The 19,078-nt window shown below is 40.6% G+C and overlaps 1 protein-coding gene across 1 annotated transcript in view; it reads left to right on the top strand.

Moving 5' to 3' along the window:
* Nucleotides 1-2,059: 2,059 nt before the first annotated feature.
* The window catches only part of LOC102207334 (leucine-rich repeat serine/threonine-protein kinase 1-like), a 19,443-nt gene continuing 2,424 nt past the window's right edge, over nt 2,060-19,078 (top strand). The window contains exons 1-10 of the mRNA XM_005742870.2: nt 2,060-2,284; nt 2,382-2,521; nt 3,462-3,599; nt 7,849-8,043; nt 8,939-9,090; nt 10,777-10,894; nt 11,319-11,435; nt 15,866-16,063; nt 16,169-16,383; nt 18,269-18,715. Of these exons, the coding sequence (XP_005742927.2) occupies nt 2,086-2,284; nt 2,382-2,521; nt 3,462-3,599; nt 7,849-8,043; nt 8,939-9,090; nt 10,777-10,894; nt 11,319-11,435; nt 15,866-16,063; nt 16,169-16,383; nt 18,269-18,715 (1,919 nt within the window). The 5' untranslated portion in view covers nt 2,060-2,085. The remainder of the gene's footprint in view (nt 2,285-2,381; nt 2,522-3,461; nt 3,600-7,848; nt 8,044-8,938; nt 9,091-10,776; nt 10,895-11,318; nt 11,436-15,865; nt 16,064-16,168; nt 16,384-18,268; nt 18,716-19,078) is intronic.

Below are 19,078 nucleotides of genomic sequence, written 5' to 3' on the forward strand. Positions count from 1 at the left end.
TCTTCGGGTTCTTGGGGGATGTTGCTAACTCCAGGTCCGATAACAGGCACCACACCCGCAGTAGATGTGCACGGTGTGAGGTCTCGCAGCAAGCTATCAAATACGGCGCATTTTAAAAAACGCTATGCGTCGCCAGGTGTTTCATCAGATTCGAGGTGTTACCTCCTTTGACAGTATCACAGTATCAGCTTAAAGCACTTGTTGCTGCTGAGTTTGCATCTTTTGCTGTGAAGTACAGCCAGACTTTTGACCGCTTGGCTTTGGGCATTTTTAATCTGTAGCTCTGCTCTAAAAGAACGTACGTACCTGGGCCCGCCTACTGTCCTTGGAAACGTAAAATGATTGGCTAGAATCTAAAGTGTATCACAGCTCATGGAAAAAAAGCACCGAAATAAAGCACCGAAATGTGCGCTGCTTTTCGGTCTGGTTACTACCGTTTATGTCAGAACCGTACCGGTACCCATCCTTATAGTTGAGTCGCTTTGAGTTATGCTAATTCAAAGAAACTCATAGAGATTGATCATGTTTGCCACCTGTCTGCCTTCTGTACAGAGCAGCTGTTTCATTTACCATTTAAATATGATCAACCTATCTCTAGTAACTGGCTATATACAACAGGCCCTTGAAGCTGGCGTAGTTTAGTGTACATGTATAAATGTGTACGTATACGTGGATGGTATATCTTAAGCTTCTCGTACTCCATCTTTCTGATGTTGCTACCACTTGGTATAACTGTATCTGTCACTGTGGTAGATCCCAGTGTTGTTCTTGTGCTTAGAGCTCTTTCCTGTGTTGCCATGATTAGTGCCTCTGTTCTGTCTTTCAGTCTCGCTTTGTCGCTGAGGGGCTTCAGGCTTATGTAGAATAACACTGGGGATATGCCATGTTTTTGGAAAATCTTGCTCTAGTGCACAGTGTTGTTTGCCACGTCCCCACTGAGTTCTTGATGAAGGCTCTTACGATTCTGTTGATCTTGTACAGTTCTTAGGATTCCAGGATCCATGTGTGAGGCACTGAGTTATAGGCTTTCTTTCATTCACTCATGGCTGTCCCATTGAAAATGACTGCTCTATCTACCAGTAGCTGGCATTCCCCCCTCTGGTCTTTATGCCAATTTTCTTCTGGGCCCTGTTCATGTTTTAAACCATGCTTGTTCATCTTAACCCTTATGATGTCTAACAGGAGTTTTCACGTTGTGCTGAGGCAGGTTATTTTCCAGTAATTAGATGGTACCAGTCCCTTTTGGGGATCCTTGGGGAAGAAGAAACTGTCCAGCCTTCAGTTAGGTGTTCTAGATGTGTCTCATCCATTAGCAGCTGGTTCATTTGTACTGCCAGACGCTCATGGAGTACAGTTAACTTCTTTAGCCAGTAGGTGTGACTCATGTCAGGCTGTGGTGCTGTCCTGCCATTCATGCTTGAGACTCTTTCCTGGATGTCTGCTACTCTGATGGGTACTGAATCCTGTTCAGGTCTCCCATATGCTTTTCCAGCATTGCTTTTTTCCCTCCAGCCTTGGTGGGGTTGTTCACACCTTGTTCCCCTGCCACTACGAGCAGGAACTAGTGAAGAAAACTCTGATTTGTTCTCCTGGCTTCTGTTTCTTCAAATGGCTGTAAGTATTTGCTTGGCAGTTTCCAATGCCTCAGGATTAGGCAGCTTGCTGTATATCTTAGGCATCAGTTTCCTCATCAGGCATTTCTGCAGCTCCAATAGTTGGTTTCCCTCTGTGCCTAATCTCTTTCTCCATGGAGGGTACTGCTCTTGGTGGAGCCAAGCATTTCAGCGATTACTACCGTGATCTACCATGGTGTAGATCAGCTGGTTGGTTTCAGTGATGGTCGGGATGGTAGGGATTCACATCTCGTAGTAGGACATCACGTGTCTGGGTAATCGGCCACGGAGGGACCAGGTTTCCTTGCTAGCCACGATCAGCTGCTCTCACCTTCAATGCTTTCAGCTGGATATTGGCTTTCTCTATTTTACCATACTATTTAGTCATTTGACAAAATGTAAATTGCCAGTAAATGTAAATCAATTAACTTTGATGGTCCCTTGTCTTTCTGTCTTCATTGTCTTAGACACCATGGTGAAACACCTCCAGTCTGCAAATGCCTATCGGAGTTTTGCTGAGTTTCGCCAGGAATCCAGTACATTGCACTCTCTCCAGCATCCCTGCATTGTCTCGCTAGTGGGCATCAGCATTCATCCACTCTGCTTCGCCCTACAGTTAGCCCCCTTGGGTAGCCTCAACACAGTGTTGGAGGAAAAGCACAAAGGCAAAAGTACGCAGTGATCTGCACCTTCTGATTTGCCATTTGAAGTTGATTTTAAAACTTGCTCGATATTACTGAGATCTGAAAATATGTCTTGTCTTTCTAGGCTTCAAGTACATGCCGCTTGGACACATGCTAACCTTCAAAGTAGCCTATCAGATTGCAGCAGGACTGGGATACCTTCACAGAAAGAGCATCATCTTCTGTGACCTCAAATCTGATAACATTCTGGTGTGGTCTCTGGAGGTCTGCAAAATGTTGTGTTTTTTAAGCATTCTAATTTACATGGTGTATCAAAAAGATTCATCCAAGTAATTTTTTTCTTTTTATCTTTTTTTAAAAATCAGAATTAAGATGAGCTCTATAAATTCTATAAAGGCTCCTCTTGTTTCTGTGTTTCTGTGTATGTATTCATTTCTTTTAGTGTTATTTCAGCTATTACATTATATGTGTTGTGTAACAATGTCTAAGCTGACAGGCAGGAGAAAAAGAAAAAAGGAAGGATGGCGAAAACACAATAAAAGGGTAGCGTAAAAATGTAAAAGTACGACATATCACCAACTACTGCACCTGTAAGAACAAAGCCTAAAACATTCCACACCTGCAACACTAAAACATGAAAATGCGCCGACACACAAATCAACAACTTCTTGTGGTGCGTGTGCGTCTGTGTATGCGTCATGAAATTTACTTAATAATGAGGGTGGGAAGCCGCAGATCCACGAGATTGAATTAGCCAATCAGCCAGTTTCAACAAGCTGTAATTCTGCAAGTATTCACAGGTAACGATCGTAACACGGACTGTTAGAAAGAGGGATTAGTGAGCTTCACGTGGTTGTGGGTCGGTTTTATAACAACAGCTGGTGTAGGACAGCGCATGTCATGAGCCCGTCAACATTGTGTGTATTGTAAAGCTTTATATTCAGCCATGTATTTAAAAATTTTAACTGCAAGCTTCTATGTCCATTTCTTTAGAAATATGTAGCATTTTGAAATCAGACAATTCTTTTTGATACACCTGTTTTTGAAAGTGAAAGTTCTGAGCTAATTTATTTGCTCTCCCTTTATTAAAAATACTGTAAATAGAAAGCAAAACAGTAATTTCATGTTAAAAACCAAAACAAAAAGAGAAAGCCTGTTTCTGTCATTTCATTTGGCTTTTTAATTCACTGATAACTTCTTCCAGGTACAGGACACGGTCAATGTTAAACTGTCTGACTATGGGATCTCTCGACAATCCTTCCATGAGGGGGCTTTGGGAGTTGAAGGCACACCGGGCTACCAGGCTCCTGAGATCCGACCAGGCATCGTGTATGATGAGAAGGTATCTGCTTTTTTTTTTAACCCACATTAGAAAAGTTTGTAACATTTTTTGGACTTTTGTGTGGTTTTGTTTTATGTTTTGTTTTTTTAAACCATTTTTTTAAAATGATGAGATTAAACATATCATCTCTATATAAACGGATATGTTGATATCCTGAATTTCCACATATACGTGTATGACCTGTACACAGCACCTATACATAGCACTGACCAATCATGTTTGAGCAGGCTTTGCAAGTAGAAAAAAACCAAGTGGAGAGTTAACAAGGAAAACATTAGTTGAAATGCTTCAAATCCAAGTGGTAATCGTCTGACAACAGTATGAGAGGCGAGATTTCAACTTTTCTGAAAATAACCTAGGATTTTCAAATTTCAAATCAAAAAGACCTTGATTTTTAAAAAGTCAAACTGGAGACGGCCAAACTAAACTCCAGATTAGTTATACAGTCTGTATAACTTAATAAAACTTTTGAATTCTTTTTATAAGCATAAATTAACTAGACAGTGCAATTTCTAAATAAATTGTGGAAGGTTTGTTGCTATTGGTGGACTCTGTAACTTGGCCATGGTGCATTTAAAACGTTGGAGGTAACCTGTTAAAGTGAGATGGCTCAAAAACACATGAGCAACTATATTAATAGGCCACAAGTGTACTGTACCTGTGATACCAGCTACACTGTACCTAATAGAATTGCTTAAACTTGTGACCTCCAACATACAGGGGTGAGATAAGAGCATGCTCTCTATTCATATGAAATGGCACTTCATCACCCGAAAATGCCAAATATTTCAGGAATGGTAAGAAATGCTTAATTACTGCTGAATTGAAAACATTTGAGCTGGTTGTTACGAGGTAGGAACGGTCTATCTACGACAAACGTGGTGAGACTAACTAGCTACCGAAGAAGAGGAAAAATGTTAGAAGTTATTAACAGACAGGAGGTAAAATGTGTATTGAATGCATCACTACTTTTCCAAGTAAATATAATCTAAAGGTGTTATTGACATGAAACTGTAACCAGATCAGTAACAACATTTAGACAAGTCAGTGACTGGGAGATATAGTCTGGTCAGATCAAAATAAAATTGAACTCTTTGGATACCGTGATACACACCATGTTTGTAGGTCACAAGCTCTAATGTTTCATGTGTGTGAGCGAACACACAAACTGAGCGTCCCTTGGACCACTGTGAGCGACAGCAGACGTGTGCACTGTGGCCACGCCAGCATCCAATCCATCCAAGCTACATGTTTATTAAAATAATCAAATGACAGCATTTACATTTATGTTAGACGACTTTTAATTAACTGCTTTAGCCCACTGACAATGAAAATGTTAAAAAGTCTTGTTCGTGCCCTGTGCGGCATGTTAACACTATTGGAAGGAAAAATAACTTGAACTCCAATTTTGAAAACAAAACTTTATTTATTTATTTATTTTAACTCTCTGTTAGCAAAATACAGTATATAATGACCAATATTGGGCAAATAATTATATAATTACTGCTTCAAAAAAATTAACATAAAGTTCTAAATAAACTCTAAATGCATTTAGGACGTTTTTTACTGACTTTGTCTCTTCCACGATGTTATTTCTCTCGCCAACAACACAGGTTACAATTACATTAGCATGACCAATTAGGCGATGACGTCATTTAGCGACTTTTAGGACAGCCAATAGCGATTTTCCTTACTGAGGAGCTGGTAACACTGGGCGGAGAGTGTTTTTACCGTTTCTTCCTGCAGTAAATATAAACAACGACAGTATTCAGGAAAAAAACAAACACTGCAGATATTTTATCATAACTCTGGTTTCACGCAGCCGATCAACACAATTTAAAAACTGTTATATCTTATAGTTTTTAAATTGTGGTATAGTCCACACTTTTTCCATCAATTGTTAGCTGCGTATATACGAATGTGAATCGCATCATTGGCTGGACTGTGGGATAAGGTGGCATCGTTCTGATCCCATGCAGGAGCAGCCAGTCACTGACTGACTAACACTGTAAAACAGAATTGTTAAAGTTTTAATTTTAATGTCAATTCAGGTTGTAAGTGCCCTCCAGCAGTGAATCCTGGTTAAAGGTCAGGAACAGAAGCTCAGCATGTGCTAATATTGAACATCACATCCTGGAACCAACAGGAGTATTTAGACACACATGCTGGTACTGCAATGTAGTGCAAATGGATGATGGCCAGACTCCTAAGGATCATGTTTATGAGATGAGAACTGCCACGGAGAAAATATCCATAAATGGATCCCAGCTATGGCACAGTAAGAGGACCTGGGAAAATGTAGTCTAATAACAAAGAGGTTGGAAACAAACATCAAGCGCTGTGCTGGGACCATAACCACCAATCAGACTGCAGCTTGTTAAGGGAAAAAGACAGATACTCAGTTTTTACAAAGATATCAAAAATAATACGTCAAATGGTGAAATTAGGGAGAACAGAACAAGAAAGTCTGAATAACTTTCTAATAAAATCAAAAAATAAAATGAAAAGCTTTACCAGGCCTCATTTACTGATCCCTGAACTCTTCAGAAACCAGGCGAAAAAATGTGTAACCCTCCGTCTTTGCTCCGCACTCTTCCAAAGAGTGCTAATTCAGTCAAATATCTTTTCTGTGCTCTGCGGCATTAAATTCAGTATTTGATTATGTATATTTACCTCTGGCACAGAGGCTGTGCTTTTAGTAGCGTTTCAGTGTCACTGTGTCTGTAAACATGATGGCTCACGTCAACAATCCATCCAAATTTGGCTTATCAAGGTCTTTAACTTAGAAACTATAATTCTTAAAAGTGTGGTGTTTATTATCAACATATAAAAAGTACTTTATTTAGAATTAAAATATTGTGATATATTTAACCTTTGACCTCTCGTTCAAGGTCAGTAGATTAATTTGAAGGTCGAAGTGTTGCCTTATTGAGCTATTTTATATTGTTAAAACAAAAATCTAAAATTTTAAAAACTTATTAATGCTTATCCAATTAATTTCACTTTCAAATTCAAATTTTATTTGTCACACACACACAACCATACACAGTATGACATGGGGGTGAAATGCTGGTAGCTGTACAATGCCCGACCATTAAATGACAGAAGAAAAGTTTTACAATATTTACAATTTACAGGTTACTACAACATTTACAGATTTAAATTTACAGTAAAAAAATGTGCAAATAGCAGAAAGAGATCATAAATTATAGGAAGTGTGCATGAAGAAAAACCAGAGTGCGTGTGGTGATGTGACGTGTGTGGGAGAGTCCAGTCTTATAGTGACGTGTGTGGGAGAGTCCAGTCCTACACCTGGTTCAGGCCCCGAATAGCCTGGGGGAAGAAGCTCCTCCTCATTCTCTCTGTTTTTGCCTTAAGGGAGCGGAAGCGCTTCCCAGACCTCAACAGTGAGAAGAGTCCATTGTTGGGATGGGAGAGGTCCATCATAATCTTCCTAGCTTTGGACTTGCACCGCTTGGTGTAGATGGACAGCAGGTCAGGGAGCTCTGATTGAATGATGCGTTCGGCTGAGCGCACCACCCTTTGCAGATCTCGTCTGTCCTGCTTGGTGCTGTTCCCAAACCAGGTGCAGATGTTTGCCGTCAGGACGCTCTCGATGGTGCAGGAGTAGAAGTTCTTGAGCACCTCAGTGGCAGATGGAAGTCTCTAAGTCTTCTGAGGAAGAAGAAAGAAATTCTAGGATTTATCCTAGAATTATAAATTCTAGGATAAATTCTGTCATACCGCCTTTATTTAAAAGCACTTTAAGATAAAAAAAAAAATAAATAAAAGTAGAGAATTAGAAGAAATAGAAATAAAATTTAAAAAACCAATAAATTAAATTATGTCAATTTCTTCTTCCAAGAATAAATTCTTGGAACAATTCAGCAAGCAGAACAACAGGCCACGACTCCAGGTCTTCATCAGACCAACGCCTGCTGGTCTGCTTGCTGAATTGCTCTAAGAATAAAATTCTTACATGATTTTAATTCAAATAGAGCATATGCAAATTCATAAATGGGCTGTGGTCATGAGTTATTATCCAAGAAATGAACATTCAGAGACTGACTGGGTAGCTTTCATCTAAATGGTTGGTTTTACTTTCATAACTTCTTTTCACTCCAAATGAAATTTAAAGTTTTATTTACAAATTCATCAGGAGGTCTTAATAACCTCCTCAGATGCAACTCTGACACTTGACCCTTATCAACTGACCTTAATGCTCCTTTTTTGGGAACAACTCTTAAAGGTGGACATGTTCTCCTATGGCATGGTGATGTATGAGCTCCTGTCTGGGCGGAGGCCAGCGCTGGGACACCACCAGCTTGAGATAGCAAAGAAGCTCTCAAAAGGTATTCGGCCAGTGCTGGGTAGTCCACAAGAGGTTCAGTTCTGCTGCCTGCACAACCTGATGACTGAATGCTGGGACACTAAACCTGAGAAGGTGAGCTGTTTTTGGCTGACACAATGAGCAAATTTTTGTTGTGTGATGTAAGGAAAGTGTACTACACTTTATTACTTGTGTCAAAGTAGGTTGAGCTAGAGACTTATAACTTCACATTTGGAAGAAATTCTAAGAATTAGTCTAAAGAGGGGTTCGATTCCAACAATTGGTTCTCCTTTTACTGCTAAATTCTGAAATAAAATCAGGTCGTGTCTCTCGGGAACATGTAGAAAACAAGATGTTTTTCCTATACTGCCCAGTTCTCAATGTTAACCTGCTGCGGTTTAATCTTAAGATAAGAACAACTGCTCCAACTCACCCAGTCCAAGTGCAGGAAAGTTAAAAAGCCAAAAAGGACTGAACAAGCATGGTCTAAGATTTCTAGATCATGGTCATAGTGGCAAGTGTAACAATAATGCTAAAATATTTCCTAACTGAAAATTAAATATTTCCATGGATATATGGACAGCATAGAATGCAAATGATAAAACAATCAGTCCCAATAAATGCTTTGACTATAATGTCAAAATATGCATTATAGAGCGACTCCATTATGTGAGTGTGAATAGTTTTCTCTGTGTATGAGTTAGCCCTGCGACAGACTGTCCAGGGTGTGCCCTGCCTCTTGGCCTAAGACAGCTGGGATAGGCTCCAGCTGCTCCCCATGACCCGGAAAAGGATAAGTGGAGATGGATGGATGAATAATGAGCACCACAAATGCATATATATCTTCAACATTTCTTTTTTCAATCACAACTGCCGATGTACGTGTAGTCACAGCCATATTTTAAGGATAAAAAACATAAAACATAACATTTTTTGCAAATTTTAATGAAAGTCATTGTTCTGTGAATGACTTTGAGCTGAACTGCCTGTCTCTGCATTTGTGCTGCAGAGGCCAGTGGCAATGCATTGTGTGAGGCAGATGAAGGAGCCTAGCTTCGCCTGCCTCAGGTATGTATTGCCCTGTGACGTCAACTCTCAGCTCTTCCTGTCCCAGCTCCAAGGATATAGTGCTGTGTTCTGGAATGACGATAAGGAGGACAGGTTTGTGTGACCATTTCTCTTCGTACTGTGATTTATTTGCCTCTTATACACAATAATGAGCCCCACAATACACCTACCTCCATGTTTTAGTTGTCTTCTGTAGTTCAGGTCTTTTAGTGTTGTTGAGCTGGTTTTGCATTCCTGTTTATTTAGGATTGACTTGATTATTTACTTGATTTGATCCCTGCAAAAGTTTTTTCTGTCTCTCTGATGGGGTTTATTTGGTTTTCTCCCCAATGACAGTCTTTTTCACTTACATCAGCATTTCTTTGGACATCATTTTGCAAGTGAACTACCAACTGGAAGTTCAACACTTCGACTCAATTCTGCAGTCTGTCATGAAATAACAGCTGAAAAAGCCTCATCAAACCATGAAATGGATTATTAGCCTATTGTCCAGTTACTTTAGAGCCTCTACACATGAAGTTAAATGTTTTACTTAAAAATAAAGCTGAAAATCTGCGCGCCAATTACACATTTCTGGTTTGATTTAAAATTTACTGTTGTTGTGTACAAAGAACCCTTTTATTGTCCAAAAATGTACGGCGCTAACTACATTTAACACAACATGTTTAACACAGCTGACTGAAAAAGCTCCCAGATCCATGACATAATGGCGACAATGGCTCTAGCTGTTTGTGGCAGCAGGACTGCAGGTTGATGTGTGTTTAAAAGCTGCTTCCTTGCTTTTAAACAAATACTGTTAATTGCTGCTGACTCCTTCACACTTTTCCCTCTTTTAACTCCTTTTCTGTGTCAAGACCATGTTACCTGCCCAACTCTTCCAGTGCCATTTAACTCTCATATTCTTTTCTTACTTTTGTTTGGCCACTCACACTAACTGGTTAACCAGCTCCTGAGGAAAGAGTGTACCTGGTTGCAAGCTGCCAATAAACTGCAGATCCCCTAATGCTTCAGCATACCAAGACAATTTGATCTTCATGGAACAGTTTGAGGATGGCCCCTTCCTGTTCCAACGTGATCGCAAAGTAGTACATCAAAGTAAGGTTCATATAGACATGGATGACCGAATTTGGTGTGGAACAACTTGACTGGCCTGCACAGAGTCCTGATCGCAGAGTCTGCAAGCCAAGCCTTCTTATCCAGCATCAGTGTCACAAATGGATGAATGGTCAAACATTCCCATAAACACACTCCTAAACCTTTTGGAAAGCCTTGCCAGAAGAGCTGACGCTGTTATCGCCGCACATGGTTGGGGGACATCATATTAAACCTCATACATTAGGAATGGTTCATGTGCATGTGAATGCAGACGAGCAAATACTTCTGGCAGCATAGTGTATGTGCAAGTGGTCAGAAGAAACGTCCCAGGGAACAGTGCAAACACACCAGCAGCACTGGTTGCACCTTGTATAGGCAACTTTTTGTTTAAGATATATTAATGCTAAGATTGTGAAATTGCTTATTGGTGAGAAATTAAAAATATATACAATATAATATATTTAAACTGTAATAAACTAAAATTCTATTTATAAAACATTAATAAACAATAGTAAAAAACATTTTTGTAATGCTTCATGCCAGTTTCTCAAGTTATCCATCACACATGTACTAAACGTGCCTCTACTCATCACTGTATACAAACATTACTATACACAATATTGCTTATTTTGTTTTAACTTCCAACTCAGTGGTTCTAAATGTTTTCAGCTGTGTATTGTGCAGGAACTACAGTGTGGTGAATGTTAACAAGGGTCAGGTGGAGGTGAAGAGGATGGCCTGTCCAGGTAGCAGGATTAGCTGTCACATGAAGATGGGGAACACTCTGTGGATGGCAACTGAGGTACACATCCTGAAATTCAACGTGATACAGCTGCTTTTTAAATGCAGACATTTGGTGACTCATTTATTTACTGATAACTTTTTCGTCTATGAACAGCAGTCAAACAATCATGCAATGTTATTTTTCACTGGGAAGCTTACTTTTACATCTGGGTAGCTTCAGAATTTACCTGCTTTTGTCATTTTTTTAATGTGAAAAGAGGATTTCATGAAAACCCTTTTGGGGACACGAGGACAGTGAGACTGCTACAGTCTTTTATTGAGTGTCAAACCAGTGTTGGAGGGAAAGTATTAGTTTCCCAGGGTAGGAGAACAATATCAAATCCTACATTGGCTGCCCTCCACTGTTGCCACAGCTCGGGGACAACGTAGTTGTCTCTAAATCCAAAAATAAAAAAACTCATTCTTTCATGTTTCTGTGACAGGAACAGGAGGTGTTCATCTACAGTCTGAAGGACATGTGTCCACTCAGTCAACCCCAGAAGCAGTTCTCCTGTCCCGCCATCATCACTTGTTTGTTTCCTGTTTCAGCGAGGGAGCAGGTCAGGTCATATATCAGCATATGTTTAAGCAAACACGTTTTACTCACACCTGTGTTATTGTGTCACTCAGTACTGTGGGTTTACATACGGGCTTCAGTCTGAAACGTCTTAAAATGAATGTTGCTGATATGTCAGCAGCTCGTATCTAGAGCATTTGTGTCACATGCACTTGACAGCAAAGGAAACAAGTGTTCCACATATTTGGCTTTACATGGTGTCAACACATTGGTGCGTTTTGACAGAGCATCAGTAGAAGACAAAATGAGACTTGAAGCCTAAGCAACCGTGAGCTTGTAATACAAGAGCTTCACGTACTGACCTATTGTTACCTCAAGTGCGTTTGACAAGGATGGCTTAATAACGGTAGAAATGTTTTTTTAAACAATATTTTTATTGTTTTTGCAACAGCATACAAAGATTGGTTTTCAGAGTAATATGCAAAATGCTTTTTATATGTGGTGCTGCATTTTTTTGTTTGTCTGGAATTTATTTACCATTCAGTTGTTGCTCCGTCATTAAAAAATAGTTCATTGAGTCATTGAGTTTTATTTGTATAGTGCCACATGACAACAACTGCAACCTCAAGGTCCTTTATATTGTCGGGTAAAGATCCTAAAATAGCAGAGAAAAAACCACAACAATCAGATGAGCCACTGTAAACAAGGACTTGGTGACACTGGGAAGGAAAAGCCCCTTTTTAACAGGAAGAAACCTCTGGCAGAACCCGACTCAGGGAGAGGCAGTCTGATGAGACTATGGGGTAAATGTCATGGGGATGAGGGGAAAGAGAAGAGAACAGAGGTAAACAAGACAAAAGACACATGTGACAGAGAGCCAGTGTTTCTAGGAACGCCCCAACAGTCTATGGCTATTGCAGCACAACTAACAGACAGGGCTGGATCAGGTGACCCTGAACAAACTACATGCTTTATAGTAGATGGGGTGTCTGTCTCCCACAGAAGGAGGGGCTGTAGGATGAAGGCTCTGTCTACCATCCAACTTTTAGAAACCCTAGGAACCATAAGTGAGCGATCCGTTTGAGAGTGAAGAGGTCTATCAGAACAATGTGGTACTATTAGATCTTTAAGATATGATGGGACCTGATTACTCAAGACACTGTATGTAAGCAGAAAGATATTAAATTCAGTTCTGGATTTAACACGTGGCCAGTAAAGAGTGAAAAGCCAGTGAATAAGGAAGATACACAGTAATCCCTATCAGTGCTATTGCTGCAGCAACTCAAGGCTTTTTAAGGAACATGACAACAGTAAATCACAGTAGTCCAGCCTCGAAGTAGTAAATGGATGAACTTACTGTGCAGTAAAATCTTGTGGTCAGCGGTATTGAATGCTGCACTTACATTCTAACAGTCAAGCACAGAAATGAGTCTACTGGGAGAGGCCATGAAAAGGTCATCAATAACATTTGCTAGTGCTGTACTGCGATGACCTGAGAGGTAACAGAAATAAACAGTTTCTCTGCATAAGTTCAGTTAGATGTTTTAAAATGACTTTTGGCAAAGTTGGGTATTGATCAATACAGAACATTTCCTGCACGACCACCTCCAGTCTGCATACTTTTATATAGTTTTCATATTTTAACTAGCCAACACATTTTTTCTAATTAATGATCCCAATTTACACACAAATTACAGATCCTGGTTAATTTTGATGGTGAGAAAGACCAGGGGAAATTTCAGGCTTTAATAATCTTTGAGATATTCAAAATAAAGGACTGAAAGTGGGATAATGTAACATTTTTACAAAATATATATCTTGAAAACATTTTGATATCATGTACATCGCTTGCTGTATATGTTCAAATTTTCTATCATAAATTTGTTTATGCAAATCTGAGACAATCCAGCAGATTGAATATCCCTAAAAGCTTGTGTTGTGTAGCTCTTTAAAGATAGATATTGAGATTGAAGGACTAGTTAATGATAGGACTTCTTTAAGCATTAGAGTAGGAATGGGGTCTAGTAGAGACATTTATGGTGTAGAGGAAGTAAATACTGAACTCAGACAGACTGATAGGAGAGAGAGTCTAAATACATCTCAGCAATTCTCTTTCAAACCTCACTTGGTATCTCCCTAAGGGATGCGCCCTCTGTGGTGGTAGTGTAAAGCTGCACTACCACCACCTCTGTTCCAGACAGACAAATCACTGCAAGGACACATTTTCAGTTTCTTCATCGTGAAGATCATTCGTGAACACTAATGATGCCGTGATGTAATCCATGTTTTTCTGGTTTCAGGAATAACTGTTGCACTTAATATTCATAATAATTATAATAATATATAGAAGAGTTGACTGAGTAACCACATTAATTTGACTGAGGTCTATGTGGGCACCCTGCTTTCAGCCTACCATGCTGAGCAGTTTGAGGACATGAGCCAACTGCTGGATACGGAAACTCCCAGTCTTACGGTTTGGGAGGAGATAATGTTGTTACAGAGCTTATTCTTCAGGTCTCTAGGGGGCACTGCAGGGCTGTGACCATCCAGTTTCAGTGCTTAAGGGTGTAATTTAGACTGGCACTCACCCTGAAGCTTTTCACCAAGTATATTGAAGCAATGGAAACCTCTTGGCAGTGGCGAGGCTCAGAATGTTTGCACGTTTTGCATATTTAAACAAACCACTATGCGCTGCAACAGGAACAAAGACCAGACCATAATTATTCTATCACCCTTTTCACACATGCAAATGTCCAATCCAGTCAGATCGCACCAAAACGGTCATTAGTCTGGCAGCTCTTATGTGAGAATAGCACATGGAAAAGTCTGGCATATCCCCAATGTTCGAGTAGATGTGAGCTGTAGATGTAGGTGTGCTTCCTAATGCACAGTCAACAACAAACAAAAACAAAACATTGTATTTTCAGTTGTGAAAACGCATCTGAAACCATAGTTCAGTTTCAAAAAGGGCTGATTATTGGTAGACCTTTTGAATCAAGAAATCACCTGAATAGAACCTCTCTGACAAACTCAAGTAGTTGAAAGGGTTACAAAGCTTTTTCTAGGACTTTGGAACTCCAATAAACCGTAGCCCCATAATCCAGATCCATCATTCAAAGAAGAACAATATTTCTTCACTCTCTGTGTTTATCCACTACTTTGCATTTAATCATCAGTCAGCATCGATCTCTGCCTCTCTTTGGGAGTGTCTCTTGTTCTGTTTCCCTTCCCTCACCCTTATCCACTCATGACAGAAGGTTGCTCCTTCCGGAGTATGGTTCTGCCAGAGGTGTTTTTTCCCTGTTAGAAGGGAGTTTCTTTCTTGCTGTTGTCACCAAGGGTTGCCTCATAGGTCATCAATTGTTGGGGTTTCGTGTCTATTATTGTATAGTCTTTACCATCTTATATGAAGTACCTCGAGGTGACAGTTGTTGTGATTTGGTTCTATATAAAAAAATAATTGAATAGTCTGTGGACTGATGGGACAAAAAAAACCTTGTGGAAGGATTTCGTCCCATTACTATTTTATAAATGATGAAGCTCCACTGCTTCAGGACCTGGACGGCTTGCTGTCATTGATGGACACGTGGATTCTGCTCTCTACCATAAAATCCTCAAGTGTAACGTCAAGCCATGTGCTTGTGCTCTGAAGGTAAAGCACTTTTGGGTTATGCACCAGGACAAAGATATGAAACAAGCAAGTCCCAAACATAACATAAGCAAAGCCCCCTGTAATTGCTCAAAAAAAGGCGCCACTAGTCAGTTACTGGTTCTCTGAACCACTGTTTGGAACTTAAGTAGAAACAACAATTGAGATTCCTTCCCCAATCTGAAGATGAAAAAAAGCAATACTTAATTAAAAAAGCAAACCCAGAACATACAGATACCAAACTAGAGGGATACACGTCTGCCCTGCCCTGTCCACAATGCCTCTCACTGAAGGTAACTCTGGATTGGACTCCAGTCCTTCTCCATAAGACTGGTTTCAAAATCCAAACTGTGGGTTGACATGAGCCTGACTATAGAGAGGACCATCCTGGTCTCTACATCACCCAATCCATAAGCCACCAACCCCTATAGCACCTGATGCAGGTGGTAGACCAACAAGTGAGCAGGCTTATGTTCTTGTGCTGTGCTGAGCCGGCTCCATGGTCTAAGGTGGAGTTGTCAGGCATTCTCCCTCAAGTCCTGCAGGGTTTGGAGTTAGTTACATATTTTTTTAAACCTGGTGCTTTTCTGACACAGCCCTCTTAAGGATTCGTCTCTTATCCTGTTTTAAACAACTGACCTTTCATACATTAAATCACATGTGTGAACCACTACACTATATAACCACCTCGCTTTTCGCCCAACAACAAACCTCTCCACCATGGTAAGGTGGAGGGGTTTGTAAGTGAGGTAAGGTGGTTTACAAAGAGAGTGAAGAGTGAAACGAGTATGTAAATGTAAAAAGTTTTTTCTCCTCCTATTAAGAGCCTGGACAAAGTGTTTGCAGGGATGTCGGACGGTCTGTTGGCGGTGTATAACGTAGTGGAGGACCTTCCACTAGAAGGAGAAACATACATCTGCTCCCACACCCTGAATAAGACAGTGTTTGGTCTGAAGGATTCAGATCCCAGGCAGAGACCTTATCCCATCAGGACCATGGCTCTCGTTGGCAGTGGATCCCAGGTGAACAGACAGTACTAACCATGACAATGAAGTTATGTTTGAGTCATGTAATGGCTACACATGAACTCATCAGCTGAACCATGTCTATACATTTATGTTTATCAGTTATGGTTCTCCAATGGCCCGGGCCTGCTAGTTATAGACTGTCTGAGTCTTCAGGCAGTTTATAGGCTGGAGACCTATAGCCCACCATCTTCCGTCATATCTTTGGAAACCAGCTTTAGTCTATGGGGAGAAGAAGCAGTCTGGACTTTGGATGACTACACGAACACCCTCTTGCTCTACCATGCTGCCTCCTACGAGCTCTGTGCCAAGTACTGGTAAGTGAGGTTTTGGTATCAAGGCCTGTAGGGTGTACTTTTGTGGACCTGTGTCTACAAACATGCGTCTGTGACAGATAAGGATCTTGCAGCGTAGAGAACTTGTACAATTATACTCTTACTAGCTGTTGTTTTTATATTCAAACAGCAGCTAATAATTTTATTTGTATTATGTTTGTATAGTCAGTTTTTGTGTGACTGACTGTACATACAATATACCTATAGTCATGCAAGTGTCTGTCCCATTGTGGAATGGGAACAAAGCTCAGTCTGGACAATCTCCTCAAACTCACAGGTTTGGTCGGTGTGCAATTAACCAGAACTGTGGAATTTCTAGCTATCAGTGGAGTCTTGCTTCAGATTAATAATAAAAATAATGGATTGCATTTATATAGCGCTTTTCGGGACCCCTCAAAGCACTTTACACTTCCACTATTCATTCACTCTCACATTCACACACTGGTGCTACAGTTGTAGCCACAGCTGCCCTATCGGCCCCTCTGACCACCACCAGTAGGCGGTAGGTGAAGAGTCTTGACCACGGACACAATAACGAGAGTGTCCGAGCCGGGGCTCGAACCAGCAACCTTCCTATTACAAGACGAACGGCCAACTCTTGAGCCACGATCGCTCCATATATCAATGTGGATATTTCTGCTTTATGTAGCATTTTGAAAAACTATCTTCACAGTATAGCTTATGTATCAGAGTGGATTCCCAAACAGCATCCTGCTTAATTTGATTGATCTCCCAAGACAGATTTCTCTGATATCATTGGTATTGGTTCAGTATTAACTCGTTAGATAGCTATCCTTTGGTGATGGAGATGCTTCTTGATTTTCCAGAAATGATCTTCATCCTGGTCTGTGTGATATTTGATGGTGTTGTCGTCAGTGTTATGTCATCCATAAAGCCCTGATTAGTGTTAACTGGACACTCCAGACCTGAGCTGCTTGTCACCACCCAGTTTGAACCTCTGATGATCGCCTCCATTGCCACGATGAAAGCAAATGGGGGTGTAATTCGTGATACTATTTTCAAGGTTCTGTCACGTGGTAGTGAAATCAATATCTCCCAGTGAAAAGTGGATTAGCCTAAGGACTCTGTTATTTGCTGGTGGTGGTGGCATTCAGAATCATTGTCATTGTAGTAATGAAACATTGAGCATATGATTATCAACAGTTCCACCTCCAGCAGCCTATAGCATGGCGTACACACCCTTGGCATGTTATCAGAATGCTGTGCATGCCTTGCAGACTGTGGGAAGGTGTTGGGGGGCATGAATCGGCCAGGTGTTTCATCAGTAACTTTCACATTTGGTCTATATTTAATTAATCCTTCCATGTTGACCAGGCAGTTGCAGCTCTAGGTTAGTCTCATCTGTGCAAAGTACATTGTTTGAGTATGTATTCCTGTGCAGGGTTCTTGTGATTGGCTTCTTTCAGACTATAATTCCCAGCTTGGTTAAGTCATAGTGTCTTTGCAGTTCTTCTTGGGTCTTTAGACACATCTCTCACTAGTTTTCGTTCCAGAGTCTTTGAAATCTTTTGCTTTCTCTCAGCCAGGCTTGTTCTGCACAGTTTAAATATCTCTGTGTAGACGTTGTATTTCTTCATGATACTCCTCACTCTTGTGCTTGATACCAAGAAATGTTATGATATCGTGTCTGTGTGTGCGTGTCTGTGTGTGTGTGTGTGTCTGTGTGTGTGTGTGTGTGTGTGTGTGTCTGTGTGTGCGTGTGTGTGTGTGTGTGTGTGTGTGTGTCTGTGTGTGTGTGTGAGTGAAATGTAAATGGATGCATTCTGTTTTTGCCATGTTGCTTTCTTAAGTCACAGCTCAAACCCTCCTTGAGTGGCTGTCTTTTAAAATCATGTCATGCTTTCAGCTGCGGGGACAGCAGTCCTCTACGGAGTGTCTTTACTGTGCAGCGTCCCGCGGGGCTAACACCAATGGCAGTGACCGATCTCAAATCCACACACCAGAAAGAGAAGCCAGAGTGGTCCAATGAAAAAGTGACATTGATCTTCAATGAGCAGGCAGGTACTCAGATGATCCAGCACCAGGATTCACTCACAGACTACTGTTCTATATCATCTGCTTGCTCCTTGGAGCCAGTAGAGTTAGACTCTTCAAGCAGCATAGACCACAGCTCGTTTGGCAGCTGCAGTGGTGTCTTACAGCCTGCAGACCTGGAGGAGATAGAGAGGAACCACAAACGCCAGTCATCCTCCAAATCTTATGGTCTGGAATCTGCAGAAACTATGAACCCTACCGCACCTCATCTTCAAGCTTTCTCAGTGCTGCAAGTCAATGGAACTCTATGGATCCCCAGGTAAGAACAAATGCATACAAATAGAGCAAAAAAACAAAACAAAAACAAAACAAAAACAAACTCGGAGATGCATGTAAATATAAAAATAATAAAATTTTGATTGGATAAATAAATTAAACTGAAATTGAACATTTTAAAACCTATTTACATAATTTAAACAATTATGAAATTTCATGCAATTATATGCTAGTTGTTATACATTGAATACATTGTACATGCAGTGTATATGAAAGTATAAAACATTGTTGTATAGAAGTGGCACATCCATCCATCCATCCATCTTCTTCCGCTTATCCGGGGCCGGGTCGCGGGGGCAGCAGCCTAAGCAGAGAAGCCCAGACCTCCCTCTCCCCAGCCACCTCC

The sequence above is a fragment of the Pundamilia nyererei genome, unplaced genomic scaffold (genome assembly GCF_000239375.1).
Source record: "Pundamilia nyererei isolate P.nyererei 1_Seehausen unplaced genomic scaffold, PunNye1.0 scaffold00124, whole genome shotgun sequence".
NCBI lineage: Eukaryota > Metazoa > Chordata > Actinopteri > Cichliformes > Cichlidae > Pundamilia > Pundamilia nyererei.